The 17,695-nt window shown below is 37.8% G+C and overlaps 2 protein-coding genes across 2 annotated transcripts; both read right to left on the bottom strand.

Annotated features, from left to right (window-relative positions):
- Positions 1–1,426: 1,426 nt before the first annotated feature.
- On the bottom strand, positions 1,427–9,450 carry vps26a (VPS26, retromer complex component A). Its single transcript, XM_034224333.1, has 9 exons — positions 9,333–9,450; positions 7,814–7,963; positions 6,677–6,752; positions 6,103–6,259; positions 5,543–5,707; positions 5,317–5,423; positions 4,487–4,588; positions 3,751–3,860; positions 1,427–3,553 (listed from the first exon to the last, which is right to left on the bottom strand). Exons 1-9 carry the CDS (start codon positions 9,333–9,335, stop codon positions 3,440–3,442), a joined length of 984 nt encoding a protein of 327 aa, XP_034080224.1. The 5' UTR covers positions 9,336–9,450; the 3' UTR covers positions 1,427–3,439.
- A 925-nt stretch (positions 9,451–10,375) lies between these two features.
- srgn (serglycin) lies at positions 10,376–15,694 on the bottom strand. The gene is made up of 4 exons (XM_034224334.1): positions 15,416–15,694; positions 13,619–13,760; positions 11,294–11,544; positions 10,376–11,194 (listed from the first exon to the last, which is right to left on the bottom strand). Exons 1-4 carry the CDS (start codon positions 15,468–15,470, stop codon positions 11,082–11,084), a joined length of 561 nt encoding a protein of 186 aa, XP_034080225.1. The 5' UTR covers positions 15,471–15,694; the 3' UTR covers positions 10,376–11,081.
- Positions 15,695–17,695: the final 2,001 nt, after the last annotated feature.

Below are 17,695 nucleotides of genomic sequence, written 5' to 3' on the forward strand. Positions count from 1 at the left end.
ACAATCCATGCATTACAAATAAAAAAAAAGTATAACAAATCAAAATAAACAATCCATACATTAGAAAATAATTAAAATCAAATAAACCATCCCTACATTAAAACAAGAAGTATTGCAGTCACTTTGCTGTTTACTGGTTTACGAAAGACAAAACAATTGATACGAAGGTACACAGACTCATGAGGGTTTAGAATTGTTTATTATGTCTATTTAGGTAAAAGTTGTTTATGTTGTTAATCAAACAAATGTAAATGTTTTTTTCTTACTGAACAGAAAACGTATAAAACTGATATAACGTCAGGTAATTGTAATGGAGTTAACAGAACCATATTAGTCTCTTGGTTGTAGTGGAGTATAAAGTAGCAAGAACGGAAATACTCAAGAAGAATACTAAGTATTTGAAATGTGTAGGTAGTACAGAACGAAAGGAAGGGGCAGATTTTTGTCGGCTGCATACTTTCAAATTCTAGCACACTCGAGCTGGTTTCTCCATTCTTACCTACCCTACCTTTCAGTACAGAACTGGAGTGAATGCACTTGTTTATATTTCAGCAGCCTTAAAGCCAAATCTTTAGAAATGCTGACTTTAAAATGATTGACCACACCACCCACCACTGAACTCTTCCTGTCAAAGTTTCAGTTGTGAGACTACTTTGTGCACATTTCCATCAGCTGTCTATAAAAAACAATATTCACAATAAGGTAGTTATTACAAATCAGCAAACAATTAGTCTCGTATTGCACTTTCCCAGGGTGGTCATCCGAAATAAATAAAGGTGGATTTGGAACAATAATAATCTAATTGAATGTGTGACAGCAGGATAAGTAGGCTGTAAGTATTTTACACACAGTTGTCAATCCGTAGGAATTATTTGTACGAAACATATTGAGACGTTTCTGTAAACAAAGAACTGAACTCTTGTGACCATATGTTTTTTTTAATAAAGAAAGAGTGTTGTTCTAAAGCTATTCTGTATAAATTTGCTTTATTCACGATTTATTTTGGCTATATATATATATTTGGAACACACACACACACACACACACACACACACACACACACACCACACACACACACACCACCACACACACACACACACACCACACACACACACACACACACACACACACACACACACACACACACACACACACCACACACACCACACACCACACACACACACACACCACACACACACACACACACACACACACACACACACACACACACACACACACACAATGATTAGACATTGTGTAAAGATGAACATGCAGTAGATGACTTTTGGCATTGAAGTGTTTCCTTTGAAGGCATTTAAACAAACCCTGCCTATACAGTGTTTTTAGAAAGACTACAAATATGTCTGAAAGGCTGAATAAAAGTGTAACCTGCAAATAAATCACACTGTTTCCACACAAAAGAAAATAACAAATACATCTGAACAGAAGATGTTAGTGTTCAGAGTTTTATGAAATGCAACATAATGTGACAGCATGACTTGCACATGTAAGAGACAAAAAGCAACAACATATTGTACTTATTCAATCAAGTAGTGATATATAAATGACAGCATAATGTCCATTATAGACACAGGGGATCTCTGAGGTGGAGTTGCCCTTGAGTAATGTTTAGCTTCAGCCTTCATGCCCCTCTTTAACAAAGTTAAGCATCAAAGGGGAAAGTGCAAACCTGGCCACAGTTCAGAGCTTAAGAGCCAATGCAACCTACACACAAACTGGTAACACCACAGTTTGTGTGTCTTTAAAGCAAGACCTAAACTCCCAGTCTGAGCGTCACAGTGGAATAATGTTGGATTTACAGTAAAGCGATGCAGCATCCCTTCCAGTGCTTATCAGACGACATTTTTGTAACATTAGTATTCTACTTATACCAAACCAGCAATCACAAATTGACAGTAAATCTAGCATCGTTTCATTTTGAATCATTTAAGCTCATGCGGTGATAACATGAACATTTTCTTCAGATACAAGTAGTCAGACAACTTCCTCCAGCATTTTAAGCTTTGAATTTAAGATGCTAAAGAAAAGAGAAGTCCTGCATTTAGGGACGTGAGTCAGCTGTCACCAGCCGACGCAGGAACTTATAAAAAGGTGTACACTTTCAAATGACCTATAACCATATTTCATTACATTTTGCAATACAGCTTTTAGGTGTGTCTAAGTTTTGATATATCTCTTTATATTTCTTCTTCCACCCCAATCATTTGGAGGCACTGGCATTTCATCTGTACTGATCATAGCACTGACATCTTGGGGGAAAATAAATCTTCTTTTTGTAAGTGAGTGAACCAACTCAAAATAACTTAGGAAAGACAAACTACAAATGTTTTTCTATTCTTCAAGATGAATGATAAATAAACAGCACGTGTAATATCAAACTAAGGCTTGTGCCAGAGAACGATTATCAGTGAAAACAGCATTAAATATTGATAATAAGATGAGACTAAAATGTATTGAAGTTAAGAGTCTTTGTCAAGCAGTGGATTTAAGTCTGTGCAACGATTAGTGAATCGACTGTTTTGATGGCAGATCTCTTGTTTTATCTATTAAAAACCGAGCCTTCAACGTGTTCCTCTCCAGTATGTGATTGTTTTTGGACTCCTGGTCAGACAAAACGAGACATTTGTCGATGTCACCTCTGGCTTTCGGAAATAGTTTTTCACTTTTAATGACATTTTAAGAGATTTATCAAGAATGTGCGGAACCAAATGATTAGTTGCAGCTCTGAATGATTAACTTGGAAGTAAAGGACATTGAAATGATACAGATATTTTTAATTTTCACTAAATAGCTGGAAGATTAAATATATGTCTACATGGACATTTGTTGCAATACACAGACATTTGCATGGAAGAAACCGCCTGTTGCAACACATTTAACAACAACTGGGGAAATCTTGTTTTCAACTTGTAGCTTAGCCTCATGTCCTTCGTTCAGACATGACATGAACTGTGCGGTCCAAATATGCAAACAAAAAAGCTCCTGTTGCAGTAGAAAGGGATAAACGATGTTGTAGTCATCTGTAGCCATCCCCTCTTTGCTCATGTTTTATTTTGCAATCAACAAACGGAGGCTTTATGGCTTCGCTCGTCTGAGACACCAGGATCAAATCGGCTGTCTCACTATTCCTTCCTCGTTTGCACTCTTGCCTTGACATTTAGCTTTCAGCCTTCTTGGATTCTATGCTTGTGCGTCGGTATGCAAGTGTTTCAGTCCGGCGGAGAGTGGGGTGGGGGGGGGCAGACAGCTCACATCTGAAGCTTTAGAGTGGTGATGTGGATGTCTGAAGGTATGTTGTGTGTATTCATGTATACAATTCTCAGTCCAGGGAGATAGTGTGGTAGCTCTCACACTTCTGGCTGTTCAGCAGTGAAGAGTTGGTGTGTGTCTGTGTGTGTTTTCAGTTCATAGCGCCACCTCACATCTCCGGCTGCTCAGCGCTCATTGGCTGGGTGCGGGGCTCAGGAGACTCGTAGCGCTGGAAGTTCTTTTTCCTAATCTTCTCTGGAGCTTTTCTCCACAAAACAATCTCCTAAGCACAGAAGCAGAAGAACAAATGGAGGAATGAAAAATTAGAGACTACAGAGAGTTTAAATGAATTAAGGGCTGCCTGTCACGATATCACAATATTGTGACAACAATTATTATTGACAAACATATAACCGTTTGATCTATATGAAGTTTGTAAAGAATATGAATAAAGCTATCGGTCAAGTGGAAGTGTGTTACCTGTTGTTTGAAGTATCTTCTGTCCTCTTCATCCACTAGCACCAGATTGAGGAAGTAGCGTACAGAGAACTTCTTGTTGACATCCCTCATGGTAGGTGTCAAGTCGTATCCTTTGGAGGAAACAGAAGATGTAATCAATGATTCATCTGCACAAATTAATTTATTAAATATCGGCTTTTAAATCTGGAGATGATTTAAACATGAGGATATAGGTGAAAAACCAAGCCTAGAATGTATTTAATGTTACTGATACAAGAGTGCTGTTATGGGACATCAGTTCAGAGCGCAAAAAGGGGGTCAAGAGCAGGCTCAAGCTATTGGTTGGTTGAAGCGTTGTCCCCGAAGCACAACTGTTCGATGCCAACCTGCCTGGAGGCCGCTCTCCAAGGAGGAACACGGGCAGGCGGTTAGAGGCCGAGCAACAATGGCTGCTAGCGCTCCTTCAGGAAAAACATGCACGTAAAAAAAAAAATAACGGTCCTACTCTGACCCGAATTAAGTGCCTCCCTTCGAACATTTTTTAACCTTAAACATCAGAAATATATAATGTAAAAATATATTTCATGACTAGTTAAGGATACTTAAGGAACGTGAATGTGATACGCTGGTGTTCAATGTTTAATAAGATCGAAATGAACACTACGATAAGCCTAAATACGATATGCCTGAAATTCGGTTTCACTAAAGAGAAGAGGAGATTAAAAGGCAGGACATAGGGGAAGACAAGAGATCTTACCTGCCAGAAACAGTCTAATGGGAATTGATTCTCCTTTAACTGGAGCCCCATCCATGATTTCATACTTTGCGACCGTCTCTGTCTCGGTGGTAGTACTGGGACCTTTGGGACAAAAAATAACAGTTTATAGACAGTGAAGTAGAGCAGAGAAGATGGACTACATTGTTCAGATTTATGCTACTATTAATAATATTATATATATAATCAAATCACGTTTTATTTATATAGCACATTTATAAATGATTTTTGGTCGAGCCAAAGTGCTGTACATAGAATAAAATTAGCCTACAGTAGAGACACTTTACAGCAAATACAACAGCACAGATTGTTCAGAATATCAGTATGAGAAAAACGACACCCTCTATCCTTAGACCCTCACATCGTACAAGGAAAAAATATATATATAATATATATATTAGTGCATACCAGCCATATGTCTGACCTGTGTTAGTTTCATTTTACACGTGGCTACACTGGCTTCTTACTAGGGCTGCTCAATTAATCGTATTTTAATCGCAATTACGATTATGGCGTGCAACGATTATGAAAACAACGTAATCGAAATAAAACGATTATTTTTTTTATTATTAATTATTTATATTTTTAATTACTTTTTATTTATTTGTATTGGTTTTTCAGTTGGATAACTATAACTACTTACAGTTCAGGGTAATCAACTGTTAAAAACATACTGTTCACATTTTTGTTCTCCAATAAATGGATGTTTTCAAAGTAAATGGATAATCGTTTTTAATAATCGTGATATCAATTATTGACCCAAATAATCGAGATTATGATTTTTGCCATAATCGAGGAGCCCTACTTCTTACCTATGCCTGTTATCTCCTTCTTGATGAGCTGTAGCTCCATGTGTTGGATCTTGATCCTGACCAGCAGGAAGTAGATCTTCCCAACAATCACGTCCTTAAGGTGGTATCTGACAAAGATACACAGCAAGAGAAGCTGCTTTAACTGACTTTCGGCCAGGTCTTATTTGGATTGACTGCGGAAACAATAAAGACTTCTCCAGGAGAGTTAAAGCGAAATTAGTCTTACTTGGATTTATTGTATTCAAACTCAATGTGCAGACAGTCTTCTATGCCGACCTCCATCTTGATCGAGTTGTTGACGTCTGGGTATGTGGCCAACTGGTGGACAATCAGCTCGTACTCCTTCACTAAGTCAGACAGACGACGGACTATTGTCACCCTGAGGAAATACCTGCGAGAAGAGGACAAAGACAAAGCAAGCTTTAAGAGTTAGAATGAACATCCAAAGATATCAATCATTTATATTTTGGAGGGGGGAAAAAAGCAGATGTGAGAGTCTTTTCCTTCTCCTTAATGTGTGGACTCAAACAACCCACAATGTGTTTTTATAGTATTTTGACATGTACTGATGATTACAAATGGGTCATAATGTGGCTGTTTCTGTACATTATCAATAATATAGGCTCTGTAGGTTTAGAAAATGTTTGGATTGAAAAAAAAGCTGTGCAGCCTCCAATGTTGAATTTTTTCTTGAAATGTCAGCGTTATGAATGAACCCTTAAACAATTTGGGACAAACATATGATAATAAAACCATGTGTTAACTCAAACTGTGTAATAAATATACCTTAGCCTGACATTGGCTCCAGTATAGGTCTCATACGGCTTCTCCACCTGCATGAACTCAAAGTCGTAGCTCCTGTTCTGGGCGAGCTCTCCAGGTAGAGCCAACTCTTTCACCAAGTCCACAAACTCATGGGTGTTGCTCTTATCAGAGAACAGCTCTGTAATACAGCACAGAGGATGTATAGGGATGGTGTGTAATTCAAGACCATTCAAACACACTGCATAACGTTTAATACAGTAGTTTAGTTTAAAACCCATGCTCTTTAAAACACTGCTTTCATTACCCTCCTTCTCCTGCAAAAGTTGAAGGAGGGTTCAGCTTTACTACAGCAGGCGGCACATGACGACCACATGCTCTGTTAAACCCTTTAGCCACATGAGAGCCCCAGCTGCCTTCTGGTGACATGCCCTTTTCCAGTTGTAAAACTAAAGCACTCATTTAGCATTTCAAATACTTCATAGAACTAATTGCATAAGATAAGTTAGAGGTTATATGTCAGCACCACCATACTAACTTTAGACATTACAAATCTCCATTCAATGAACACATCATGCAGCACTTCAAACACACTCACCTATCTGACCAACAAACTCGATGCGGATGCCTTGGTGCTCCAGACGTTTTCCTCCCTGCTTCACATTTAGATTCACCTGGAGAGGTATCATACGAGTTGAAAGAGTCATCTTAAGAATATCCAGTAAGGGCAACATCTCTCTGACAGGAGCCAACCAATGTTATTACTTACTATATACTAGGGCTGCACGATATATGCGCGATATTCACATCGCAGGACGTGCAATTTTTTATTGTTTTTATTTCTGCGATATTAAGTAGTAAAATTAACTCAAACACGTCATGTTACAATTATTTTTCTGCTTGCTACAAAAGGAAAACTTGCGCAGCTCTCATGTCAGGGGTACTTGAGTCCACTGAGACAAATGTAACATTTGTGATATTGGGCTATATAAATAAACATTGATTGATTGATTGATTGATGTCAGGGGTACTTGAGTGAGTTACATCATGCAGGCTCTGCATGCACAGCAAAGCACAATCACAATCAAATCTCCAAAGCAAACGGACGGTGATTAAAGGTAAAAACACTGAACAAAGTAGTTTCATGTGTTTCTCCAGGGCAGTTCGGCGCTGCTAACCGAGCTAGCTCAGCTTGTTGCTCTTAAAACTTAAGATCCAGACGTCCGTGACTAAAATCCTTCATCCGGTTAAATATAGTTAAAAAAAATACCAATAGCATTAAAGTTCAAGAAAGGATGGTTTGCGGAGGAAAAAACGGTATTTTCTTCAATTTCTGTATGTTTTCATATCGCAATATATATCGCAGGGGGGGGGGGAAATCGCAATGTCAGTTTTTTTTCCAATATCGTGCAGCCCTACTATATACTAGATTCGCCTTTACTCAATTCAGTTGTTATATCAGCTGATACATTTGGGTATCTTAGACATACATGTCTCACTGTCTCCCAAGTCTGATCAAATCTTGCACAAACATAAAATGATCATTAATTTCCCACTTGGCTCATTTAAAGAGAGGATCCCAGAATAAACTGCGTTAGCCCAGAAGTCCATTTGGTGGTGACTGAGCACTGTAAACTAATAAATACATTGACAGCAGAGTTAAATCATACTTCCCCATGTGTATTAATGCCTAATGAACCTTGTGAAAGTTGGTATCTCTGTAAACTGAGTTTACCTTGCCAGACACAGACTCTCCGTCGTAGAACAGGTAGTGTTTCTCCACTTTCCCTTCTTCTGTCTTCAACTCGGCTGTTTTTCTGTTCTCTGCATCGTTCAGCAGGACGTCGATCTCACATACCGGCCCAAACAAACCTCCTAGGAAACTCTGAAAACATCCAACATTTAAAAAGGTGCGTCAGTATACTATGTTGACTAAGTGTTTATTCAGAGTAAATTAGGAAGTACTTGGACAGAAGAAAACGTTTCCTTCTGAAAAGCATGAACTGAACAGTTTTAAGGCAAAAATAACAGTCGATATCTTTGAGTTTAAATGTCAAGATTCATTATAAGTGGTGTAGGCAACAAGCCAAAACAGGTCAACAACGCAAAACAGAAAACACAAATTCATAGAAAGACTGGACAATCTCTGTTCTCCTGATTTTATCAAAGAGACTGAATAAAACTTCAGTCACAGGTTGCTTTGTAGTTAACAGCAAACTGAGGCTATTGGGGTTTGTAAAAACACATTTCTATTAACTCTGATCGATGACAATGGTATGTAGCTTTCTGCAATAATCACTAACAAGACCACAACTGATTAGGTAACATTTATACGAGAGTATACATGTGTGCACATTAATGGGACTGATTCATGTGTTCTAGTCGGTTCTAGTCCGAAGTAGTAATCTTATACATCCCACACAGCGACTCCCTATCTGTTATTTGCACACTAACTCAATCACTTATCATCAGCTGCACAGTCACATTACTCTCCTCTGAGCTGGCACAAAGTCACTAACACATGCTTCAGCATGCAGCGAATATGAAGGACTCAGCCCAATCATCCCGATATCAGGAGAGACCAATCACTGTCTGCAGCACACGAGTGGGATTCTTTCAATTCATTAAATCTCGTAAACGAATGCATAGATCATATAGAAAATACTAGTATAAACTCCAAAATCAACATTATGAGCAACACAGGAGCAAACATGATAAATATAGCAACAGTGCATCAAAGTCAGTGGGCGTCAACTTGTATTTGTCCTTTACTAATTCAACGAATCAATCAACGCTTTTCCAACCATCATATCATGTTAACAACAAAACATTAGGAATTTCAAGAGTTGTCTCTCTTATAAAATATGCTTGTGATATACGATAGAATTTCTCATTACCCTTCGCAAAATAAGAACGTTAGCTACCATTGACATTTCCCTAAGCTTCATGGCAGCGCTAGGTTACAAACAATGACAAGATAACGAATTGCTCAATTTAGAAAACAACTATTTTGGTTGCTGTCATCGTTAACCAAAGCTGCTGGGCCGTTAGCTCACTAGCCAAAACATAATTGAGAAAGCAGAGGCGGCCTGATGCTAACTCCACCACCCAGCTAGCTTTCCTGTCCGGTTTTAAATGTTAAAAAGCTGCTGTCAAGTAAAACTGGGGGTCAGTTTAAATGCAGTTTTTTATTAATAAATACCCCAGGTTATTTCAGTGTAGTCCGAACAACTGAGGTTTGTTTTCACACTCACCATCTTGGCTGTCTCGACAGTTGAAGCTAACAGCTAGCCTCGCTCCGTGTAACCAGTCTTTGAACCAGGAGGTAGTACCGAGGCGTACCGTCATGTGACCCGGGTCATGTGTGTGTTGTCCGGGGGGAGGGAGCTAAAAATCTCCCTGGGATACTGAGTCACAGGGTGGAGAACCAGACACACTACTCATAGTAATGACAGTAAATAGTATTTCCCATAAATGTCCATACTTTCCATCTATGGGAAATGTCCATACTTATAAGAAGAGAGACTGACTTCAAACTACATGTTGGAGACTTCTACCAAACTTCAGCATTATAACAAAAAAAGTGTAATTGGCCAACATTGTATCTGAATTTTTATCACATTTTGTTATCATTTCTTTTTTCTTTTCATATTATTATTAACTTGTTCATGTTTTACTTTGTATTTATATCCCTGGTGTGAACAGTATGCTGTATGTATCCATATGTTATTCCTTTTTATTCCATATGTAAATACTGTTATATATTTTACCATATTTTTATTATTTTTTAATATGTTTCTAGTTCTCTACCTGTGTTTTAAATGTTTGTTTTACTTTTATGTATGCACCACGACACCATGTCAAATTCCTAGTACGTGTAAACCTACCTGGTAATAAGCCTGTTTCTGTTTCTAATATTTTTTCGTGCATAAAAAAACACTCATGTGTTGTAGTAAAGTACAAGGTACTCACCATCATTTTGGTTATTCAAAATGTGTGACTATGTACTGAGCATCTTTATTTATTTTGCAGGTGAAATTAATGATGTCAGTGCTCTCTAGTGGACAAACTAATGAAACTATATTACATTTATATTCATTTATTATTTTTTACACAATAACTTTTTTCTAGAAAATTACATTTTCTAAATTCAAGCAAGCAAGTGAAGGCTGGAGCAGGACTGAATAAACTCAATGAAACTCTGTTCACCCCAAACCTACTCAAACTAGTAAACTGACTGCAGAGATCAGATAGCACACCATTTTTGACAAAATCTCCTAAAAAAAACAATTGACACTTTTGTTATAAATCCTTTATTGTACTTCAAATGTAAATTAGACAGTGCAGAGCATGATAAAATGCATGCATTTGCATCATACATATTTTGAATATGTTTCAGCTCACAGTGGTTACGGTTGGGTGAATCTGTTCCTGAGGGGTTTTGGTTTGCAAGATTCTTTTGTTCAAGTTCTCACAATATTTTTCATAACCCTCCAGGGTAAGGCTAAGGTGTCACAACATTTCAGACAAAGGAATCCAATTATATAAATATGTCTTTGTTTGTCTTAAAACAACAAGCCTCATAGCTCCAAAAATTGGAACCACAGCTGCAGAGAGTGAGCAAAGGATGGACATAGGCTTTATCTTATTGCACTGATATTACACATCAAAGCATATTCCAAATTTATAGTAAAAACTTAATTCCAACTTACTCGTCTTTTCCACAAAAGAAATGCATATACAGGTTAAGCTAAATCAAATCATGTATATGTCTCATTTATGCAGACCATTCTTTTACTTCGGCAGCTACTTTTTCATTGTTTACACTTGTTCTCTTGCGAGGAGAGTAATTCCTACCAATAGCACTGGGAATATAAAATATATATTTGGCCTTTGTCAATGTCCAAGCAACCATGTGGCGGTGCAATATTTGTTTTAGTATTTGAATAGACAGGTTGGAAAAAAAACAGATGGTAGCCTCATGTATATGGTGGGTGTATAGTCTAGAGCTGCAGAAGGTGGTCTTCTCTCAGCTCCTGCTCCGCTGGCTTTGCCTCACCAACCAGAGGGAACAGCCGCCTCATGCCCCTCACAACCCCAACTGCGCCAGCCCCAACTGCGAGCAGAAAAACAGGTCAGACAAAGATCAGACAAAAATGAGGAACTTGAAAACTATTGATTCCATGCAACTTAAGACACTTTTCCAAAATATTACCTTTGTAAAGATCCTCCCCCTTCTCTGCCCAGGACTCCCCGGAGCCTGTGTCACTCTCAGCAGCCCCAAAGGGCAGGCCGGCCATCAGCATATCTTCAGTGGCAGAACCCTCGAAAGATCCAGAGCCATCGTCAATCCACACAGGGGACTCCCCTTCCTCGGAAGTCATTGGCTCTTCCTCCTCCTCTTCCATCTCTAACTCCACATCCTCCTCACTTGGTGGACTCTCACCCACCTCAGGCTCTGCATCACTGAAACAAAAGGGTTGGATATTGGAACAAATGTGAGAACGTTTTGCATGAAGTAGCTGTGTGTTTTAAGAAGGCTATCAATCATTTTCATGTATGTTACCGTGCTCATGTTCATCAACAATGACACCAGTAGTAAGTAACACAGCTATAATAATAATAATAAGCCTCAAACTAATTAAGATTGTTCATTTCGCAGATGTATGCATAAAGAAGCAAACATATAGATTTACTGTGTGAGGAAACATAATATCAATTCATATCAGGTATGTAGATTAGGCAGATGATGTCACAGCTTTTAAAGACTGTCCAAAGAATATTTGTTTCCCGTATTTTGCCTCAATTGACCTCATCTGAGTACTTTAAGAACAAACTGTGCTATGTTGAAATCTGTCTGACCCTTATTTAGCTTTGTGTTACACCTGTTTTAGAGTCAAATAAGAAAGATTTAACAACAAATATGTCACTTTTTGGAGAAACTAAGGAAGCAACATCAACTTGCAATTAAAGTAATATCCTTTACATACATGAACAGTACTTCTCACACGAGTACCAGACTAGTACGGCACATACGCAGTAACAAAACAATAGACCAGAAGCAGCAGCCCACAAGGCGTCACAGCCCACTTCCTCTCAACACTTCCCAAACGGTTTCCTGTTCAAGACGAGCTGCAAAGGAGGGCTGTGCTGAGGCCATTACTGCTTTAAGCAAGCTGAAACGATGTCCGAGGCAGATAACACTCCAGCTAACAGCACATCGATTCATAACCTCAATTTTCAAGTCTTAAACCATACTTTCAATTCACTACCTTCTGCCATCTACACTCCTTGTCTCTTTGTGTCTTTAAGTCTCTAACTCTAAATCATAAATTGTTTGAAGAAGCATCAAAATGGAGTAATTCTCAGTTGGATTTTTGACCCATAGTATTGATCAGTTCTGGTAAAATCATGTGATCCGATAGTAGCGTAGAAGAGTAGCATTCGATTTATTTTTGTGTTTTGGGAACATTGATGCTGAAGCAATCAATCATCACTTCCTCTTTTTGAGCATTAGCTCATGAGCTGATAGGATTGGTGGTGGTTAGAGGAATACTAAAAGAGGAAACTGAGGGCTAAGACAGAAACTTCACACACATTTAAATATATAAATCACACATACTCTTTTTGGTTAACACACATACACACACACACACACACACACACACACAAACACACACACACACACACACACACACACACACACACACACACACACACACACACACACACACACACACACACACACACACACACACACACACACACACACACACACAGACCTAAGCCTTAGGAGGAAATTAGTGATGTTGATTCTAGTTTTTTGGCATAGGCCAGCTGTAATTTCCCCATTTTGTCTACAATAAACTTTATCATGACACCAAAATCAAATCTACCTTAAAGCTGCATCAAATGATCTCTTTGTGCAGGGAGGTGAAACAAAACAGGCCAAAGATGTACACCTTCTGCTTTAAATCATGTGTACTCCTACTGTACTCTGTGAACTCTTTTGACTGCACCTCTAACCTCCATGCTGTCTTTGTGTCGGTCCCTCTGTCTTTCTTTATTCCTTCACGTTGTCGTCAATTTTGGCTTTTCTTGGCCACCTACCTCACACTTATATGGTCTCACACACATGCATACACTCAGAGATAGATGTTGGAGTAGATCCAATGCAGCATCTGCATTTTGTTATATTTAAAGTCTGCATTTATCTGACATTACAACAAACAATGTTATCTCAATGATAGTTGTTTTTTCCAAACTTATTTAATCATTGAAGTAAACTCACAGAGCAAGTCGAATAGCAAACAAATTCAGCCACACAGCTCGTACACATATCATTTCATCGAGCTGATGCTTTTATCCATAGCACAATACAAATAATGCAATCAATTATTAGGATACAAATTCAGAAAAGCAAGAAACCTGATAATAAATTACTAAAAAGCAATTTAAAATCTTTCATACAAATATGTCAAAACAGGTGGGGTTTCAGTCACTCTCACAAAGATACACACACACACACATGAATACTTACAGATACTGTGCATCTGCAGCAGGCAGTTTGTTGGGTAGGTCTGGGGTCAAGGACATTTCTGGACCCCGGTGGGTCACACAGTTGGCCTGGTCGCCCTCAGGGTTACATTTCACAAACTTATACACAGCAGTTCTAGGCGCTCCTAGAGAGAGAGGGGCGGTTGATGTTCAATATGTGTTTTTTTAAAGCAAGATTTTATGCAACATTTCACTTCACTAAGAGTTGTATTAGGCAATATCTGGTTGTTCATCTGGATCAGTTCAGTTTAACTATTAAGGTTTACAGTTAGATTACAACATTATTCTGCAAGAGGGTAAACGACGGCTGGCTTAATAGGCTTCAGTGCTGTTTATTCTCTTATGTAATGTGTAAGAATAGGAAGTAAAGGCATTGCAGCCCTTTTCTCAACACACCACAGTAAGGTGATCATAGAGCATCTCTTCTGTAAAGAAATTAGCCAACAGCTATCATCTGATCCGGAGATCTTGACTGTTTGATGATTGATGTTGAGCTTTCTGTTATGGACTTTATTTTCAAAAGTACACCAAAATCACCTTTTCTTGTTTTGCCCTCACTGTAAGTGCTTTTGTGCTCGAATAAAATCATATATTTAAAAAGAAAAAGTCTAAGAAAAGGTTGGTGTGCCATTTCTGCATTACACTGACACTGCTACCAAATGTATATATCATAGGCTTGTGCTATCTGACACTTGTATCAACCTCATTTAACTGGAGATGGAGTTTTATTTGTATGAGTGTGTGACAAGTAGTTTGAAATGCTATATGTTCAACAAGTGTAGTTGTTGCCGTTAAGTGTGCTTATTCGCCAACACCTACTTATATTTTACACAGGTAAGGTGTCAATGCCTTTAATCAGTTCCTTTTTAACCCAATTTAACGGAATACAATCATGATTTGGCTGCTTTTCCTATTAGTAATAGGACAAGGCCTGTAGTAATTGGCAGAACCTGTAAGGAACAGGGCAATAGGCAATTTATTCGTTCTTTTTAGATAAAACCCAGCATTTTTATATTCTTTGGGAACATATAACAAACTCTAAATGTGGTCAAATTTTAACAATATAAAAAACAAAAATCACCGTTCTTGTAATACTGTTGATATGGAGGACCCATACATATTTGTAAGTAGAGCCTGCAATATTACTATTTTATTTAAAAACATGTATCATGTATTATTCATTTATTAGGGTTTTTCCCATAAAGTTCCCTTTTTCCATATTTGAAAAAAGTCCAAAAACCCCCCTTACATGTTCTCACTTTTCAACAGCCACAAGAGAAACTTATGTGGAAACTGAAACGCCTTCACTCTTTCCGATTTAACATACATAATACCAGACAGGGTCTCCCACACGTGTTCCCTCATGAACCTCAAATTGTTGATATTTGTTCCTCATCATAACATGTTATCAAAGTTTAAATGTGTGTTTTCTTTCCCTGCCACCAGCTCAGTAGTGAAGAAAGAGAAACCTGAAGTTGAGTCATAGTTACTTACGGTAACCCATTATGCTGACATTGTGAGGCAAAAAGTGTCAGTTCCTAATATTTCTTGTCAATCAAAGGACCCCTGACGGCCCTTAGACCTCAGTTTGGACCACTTACAGCTCGGGTATTGTTAGGATATTCGGGAAAAGTATAGTTATTAAAGTAGTTATTTAAGTACTTTTCCTAATCTGTCAATATGTTGACTTGTATCCAGTACAGCCTTTCTAAATATAATCCACATGTAGTCTTCTGTGGGCTTCGTCACTAAATAGTTTATAATAAAATTGTCGTCTTACCGTTTCCGTTATGTAAGGCGAGGCAGGAGATAACGAAGAACAGGATGAGTTTCATCTTCAACTTTGTCTTTCTTCAACAAAAACACCCAGAACAAATACAAAGGGTCTCCTTCCCAAAATGAAGCTTATTGTGCTCGAGGTGAATAATAAGTGTAAAGTGTAAACTCCCCTCCTAAAAGAGCTCAGCCCTCTGACTGCGTCATGGTTTCCTGAAGTCTTCTTGTGCAGAAAGTGACTGCACATCCTCAGTGGAAACTTTTGCATTAGCAACCTCAAATATCAGATATCAAGTCGGAGTTTGCGTAACTGAACACTAGGAAATACCAGAAGATTCTATCTGTGTTTCTGATAATATCGAGCGAGAGGAAGCAGTCTTAATTGGTCTCTGGCTCATTTTGTAGTGAGATAAGAACACGGTATCTTTCATGGCTTCTGCTTTCAAGTGAATATATCAATTAAATTACTTCTATTCCTTTTAGTTCTCCACAGTTCATGCCAACAGGAATTTCACGCGATAATTCGTGTGTGAGAGAGAAAGAAATGGATAGTTTTCACCCCTCTAACTTTTGGCGCTTATTTGTTCTTTTACTTGTGGTTTATCAAGCTTTAACACAAGGAAAAGCCATTATAATGTGGGATCTGTCCTGGGTGTCCCTGCAGGTCCTAAAACCCCTGTTAGTGTTAAAATACCTACACAGCTAACTCCACAGCAACAGAGCCATCTCCTGAGATACCTACCACACATCACCACTGCATTGTCTTCTCTTTATGTGCAAATGTTGACTGGGTGTGTGTATCAGTGTTGTAAGTGATATATTGTGCTTTAGTGCATGCTTTTCTATTTTACCATTGTGTGTATTTGTTTTTTTTTTATGCATGAGTACATGTCATCCAGATTGATGTATGCATGCTTGTGTTTTTCGGTGGTAATGTAATCTAATGCATTTATTACATTTCTTCTACATGATATTATTCTAAGAATATTGTACTTGCTGTAGTGCATTTATTAAGCAGCCATACTTTTATATGCACACATTTATTTACATATGAGATAATCTTCTAAAATATGACTTACTTTCTAGATTAAATTATTAAAACTGTGTATAAATCTGTAAAATTTGCTCGACCATGAGCACATTAAAATTCATTTTATGTTTGAAATGCTATAAGAGGTTATTGAATGGCATCATGAGCAGTTTATGTTTCAAGTACATATGGCTACTAAGCAAAACATTTTCAATAACTTATAATAATAATAATAATAATTCCTTACATTTATTATAGCGCTTTTCCAGATGCTCAAAGCGCTTTACAAATACACATTACACATTTCATACATGCAATGGTCACCACTGTAATGCAATATTTCTTTACCACGTTATTGCTATTTTTATTCAAGTGTAAGATGTCAGATGTCTATATTTGTGTGTTTCACTTTCTGTGTGACGTAAGCCTGTGCTCGTAAACACAAGTCGAGACATTTCCAATGTGGAACACCTGGTATGTACCGGTGCCTCGGGCAGATGAAGTGTATTTATCAGATTAATTCGATGATGATTCAGAATTTATCCAAAATGCTCCTGCCCAGTTTAAGGAGCTGGAAGAGGATTAGAAGAAACTCATACTGCAATTATGGGATGCAATGTGCGTGTCATTTTAAGGAAGGTTAAATGATGGTTAGATTTCAAATAGAATAAGGAGAATTCAAGTGTGTCGACAGAGTTGTTTCACAGTTTCATAGATTAGCACTACGGAAACTAAACCAAGTGTCACAACACTCAGGAATCTAACTTTTGAATGTTGCTAATGATCAGATCTCTCTCTAATGTCAATTACCTGAAGCAAAAACCGCCAATCTATCTAGTGCAGGTGTTTTAAAAAGAAGATCAATATTTTCAAAATACAGTCTTTGATTGAATAGTTGCCTGCTGTCCCTACAGACCTTCATCAGAGTATTACTTTCTTTCTAATGTCTTTTGGAAAGCACCAGACTTTGCAAGGTTAGGCTTCTTCACGTGGTGAGGGACATTCTATTTTTTCAGTGTTTGAGGGTAAAATTGTCTTAAACCTCAGTGTCTCTTTAAATGTACCGCTCGGTGTCATCAATAAAAAACAAATCCACTGTCTATACACTGATACATCAGTATATTGTGCATTTTGTATTTAAAGCATCTTTTCCTTCTTACACTTGAAATGACTATGAAAATTAAATTTGTATATTGAATGGGTTATTTAAACCCTATTCTTTAAAGCCTGACCATTATGAACATAATGTTGACA

This window comes from Gymnodraco acuticeps, unplaced genomic scaffold (genome assembly GCF_902827175.1).
Source record: "Gymnodraco acuticeps unplaced genomic scaffold, fGymAcu1.1, whole genome shotgun sequence".
Taxonomy (NCBI): Eukaryota; Metazoa; Chordata; class Actinopteri; order Perciformes; family Bathydraconidae; genus Gymnodraco; species Gymnodraco acuticeps.